Source organism: Macaca thibetana, chromosome 9 (genome assembly GCF_024542745.1).
Source record: "Macaca thibetana thibetana isolate TM-01 chromosome 9, ASM2454274v1, whole genome shotgun sequence".
In the NCBI taxonomy this organism is placed as follows: Eukaryota; Metazoa; Chordata; class Mammalia; order Primates; family Cercopithecidae; genus Macaca; species Macaca thibetana.
This window is the reverse complement of record NC_065586.1, coordinates 116700559-116703762: the sequence shown is the minus strand read 5'-3', so window position 1 is coordinate 116703762 and position 3204 is coordinate 116700559. Positions and strand designations below refer to the sequence as shown.

The 3204-nt window shown below is 51.7% G+C and overlaps 1 protein-coding gene across 1 annotated transcript; it reads right to left on the bottom strand.

Moving 5' to 3' along the window:
• Positions 1 to 722: 722 nt before the first annotated feature.
• LOC126962689 (uncharacterized protein encoded by LINC01561-like) lies at positions 723 to 2970 on the bottom strand. The gene has a single exon (XM_050804009.1). It carries the CDS (start codon positions 2768 to 2770, stop codon positions 2150 to 2152), a length of 621 nt encoding a protein of 206 aa, XP_050659966.1. The 5' UTR covers positions 2771 to 2970; the 3' UTR covers positions 723 to 2149.
• Between the last annotated feature and the right edge of the window lie 234 nt (positions 2971 to 3204).

Genomic DNA, 3204 nt, shown 5'->3' with positions numbered 1-3204 from the left:
TTGGGGGACTGCTGAGATGGCAGTTGTGCTGGGTTTGGGAGGGAGTGCCACCTCTGTGGGCACCAGCACAGAGCAGGGAGAGGAGGGAGCTGGCCACCAGCAGGCACACAGAGGAAACATGCAGCAAGTCCCGGACTGCGGCAGCTCTCATTATCCAGAGTCCCTAAGTCCTTCCATCCTCTCTGTTTCCTGAAATTCAGGGGTTCTGGGCAGAGGAAGCAGAAGCAAGCAGGCCTTCAGTTACCATCTCTGAGTGCCCTCCTGAGCCTTCACCTATGGCAGCTGCCTCCCCCTCTTCCCAGAGCTGGCCTCGGGCTGGCCTCAGGCTTCTGCAGCATCCTAGGACTTCCCTCTGCCCCCATGGACCCCACATCCACTGGCCACCTGTGCACCTTGATGTCCACTGGGCCCAGCACCTGTGCTCCCATCTGCTCCGACCGCCCTACAAAGTGGTGACCTCCGCAGCCTAGAAAGCTCTCAGCTGGCTCTCCTGACCCCCAGCTTAGATCTTCAGCTTGAGCTTCTGCTCTCCCAGCTCCCACTTCTCCCCAAATCTCCATCTCCCTTGTGACTTTCCAGGTTCAAACTTCCTATTTATATTCCCAGTTCCATTCTGCCTACACATGCCTGTCCTTAGAACACGTTTCTGGAACAATAATCTAGTAATGAGATTCCAGTGGACTACAAAACATGAAGAAGGAGACACAAGGAAGGAACAAGGCTCTTTTCTGTTTCTTAATATTCATTTATTCAACAAATACTAATTGAGCTTCTATTGTGTGCCAGGTTCCATTCTAATGCTGGAGACACAGACAACTCAAAACAGATGTCCCCCACTCAAGGGGCACATGGCACACAGGGAATAGATGCCTCATTACATCTGTTTAAGAAACAAAATAGCCACTGCAGAGATTGACAGCAGGCTGAACACGTGTTTATCTCCACTCCTCTTGCATCCACTAAAATGATAGTAAAGTTGTAGACCACCCGTAAGGACAAAGGAAATTGGAGACGGTAGAAGAGAGATTGATTTCAGCAATGTTTTAAAGATAAAAATGTAGAAGGACAACAACTTTAGCCATCTTTCTCCGCTCTGACAAGGGCCTGCGCAGGGAGCACGCAGCTTTGGGCTGCAGAATTCCATCCGGAAAGGATTGGAAACTGACCACCCCAGGCAGAAAGAACAACCAAATTCACTGCAGGCCACAACTGTGCGTGGTGTTAAATGTGCAGGCTCTGCAGAGAGATTGCAGGATTCAAATCCCGGTTATCTGCTCACTGGCTGTGTGATATAGGTCAAGGTTCTAAACGTCTCTGTGCCTCTTCGTCCTTATCTGTACACCAGGGGAAGCAAAAGTGCCTTCCTCACAGTGCTGTTCTGAGTGTGCCTGAGAACCCACCACAGGCACTCAGTGCAGCCCCGGACACAGGGTGAGCACTCAGTAAGAGGCAGCTATTAGCATCGCTATTTCCCTCTCTCAGCTCAGAGGGTCTCCCAGAGCAGCCAGTCCTCACACCCTGTCCCCAGCATGGAAGAACAGGTGGAACCTAATGCCATCACCGCATAGTATCGTTGGGAAGTTGTACGGCATCCCTTTGTTTGAGTTAATAAAGCCCTTTCCCTCCTTTAGATTAAAAAAAGAAAGAAATGGAATGAGCAGCGCTCTGCCTGGCTTCTCCTCCACATCTCTGAGGCGGGACACTTCCTCATAGACCCGCAAATCACTCAGTCTCATGCGACCATCGTGCCAGGCGGAGCATGAGGTGGCGGCAGTCCAGCCTCTGCAGGTCACTGCACAAAGTTGACTCCACAGAGGGGAGCGACACCCACAAGGCCACACGCTGGTGACTGTTGGGGATGGGAATGCAAAGCCCTGTGGCCTCACCTGCTGTCTCTGTCCCTCCACGTTGCTTCCCATGTGAAACCGGCCACAATTCAAGGAGACAGGCAGAGCAAAGGGGGTTTTATAATACGTGAGCCTCAGGCCCTATTCTGTCCCAAACCACACCTGTGTCTCCCACTCCTACCCCTCCCCGCCCTTGTTACATGGCTGCTTGTAACGTGGCACCAGGCTCTCCAGAACTCCAGCGGTGGAAGGTGTCACTCTGAGCATCAAAGATTTTCCACCACGATGGAGCAGCTGGATTCTCAATGGCCAGAGGGAGAGCAGTCAGGCTTGTCCTGAGGAGCAGTGACAAGGCGGATGGCACCACCTTGTGAGGGAGGAGAGCAGCAGGATGCCCCAGTCACAGCGGCACGCAGGTGGCCCCAGCCAGATGGCTTTTCCCAAGTGCAGATTTTCAGGCTGATCTGAACACCCAAGATTCCCAGCTTCTGTGCTGAGGAGTCCTGGCCTGCTCTTGAGCTGGTGAGACCCCAGTTCCCCTGAGAGCCTGCTTCCCAGCCATTCTCTGGTTTAGGGCCCACGGTTGACCCCTCTGGGAGTCCGTCTGGCAACTCAGAGGATGCTCTGAGCACCTGGGGGAAGAAAGAACTTGCTGGCCTCACCCTTGGGACTCTCCAGGCCATCTGTGCTTTCCCTGCTCCTCCTGGAATCTGAGGGGTTCTGGTCCCCAGGTGCTCCAGCCCGTCCTCCTGACATTGCACAGGAGACAGCCAACCGACACCACAGATATACCACAATACAAGCTTCAGCAGAGCCAAAGAAGCAATGGCTCTGCTATTACACAGGCCTGGATGCTGTTGACTTGCTCTCACAAGCTGTGTGACCTTGGGGAGGTGGCTTGCCTTCTCTGATTCCCATTTCATCTGTAAAGTGGTGGAAATTGGATGGATGACCCCAGAATATCCAGTGCTACTCAAAATCCTGGCACTGAGTTCTTAAGAAGAAGCCTCTGGACAAGGAAGGTCAGGGAGTGTAGAATTCATCTATCAAAGATTTTAAACAAAATGGTCAGCATGTGAGAGAGGCTCAAGACACCACTCTTCTGGGAACTGCATTCATGTAGAACAGCCCATGCCTCACAACACAGTGACAGATCACACTGACTAATCACAAGAACTAACATTTATTGAGCACTTACTGTGTACCAAGCCCTGTACTAAGCACTTTCTGTACTTACCTTCTTCATTTAATCCTCACAAAAAAACCCATCTTACACATGAGGACACTGAATCTTTGAAAGATTTGTAATCTGCTCAAGGAAATATCTGAGCTGGATTTGAACCCAAGCATGGCTGAG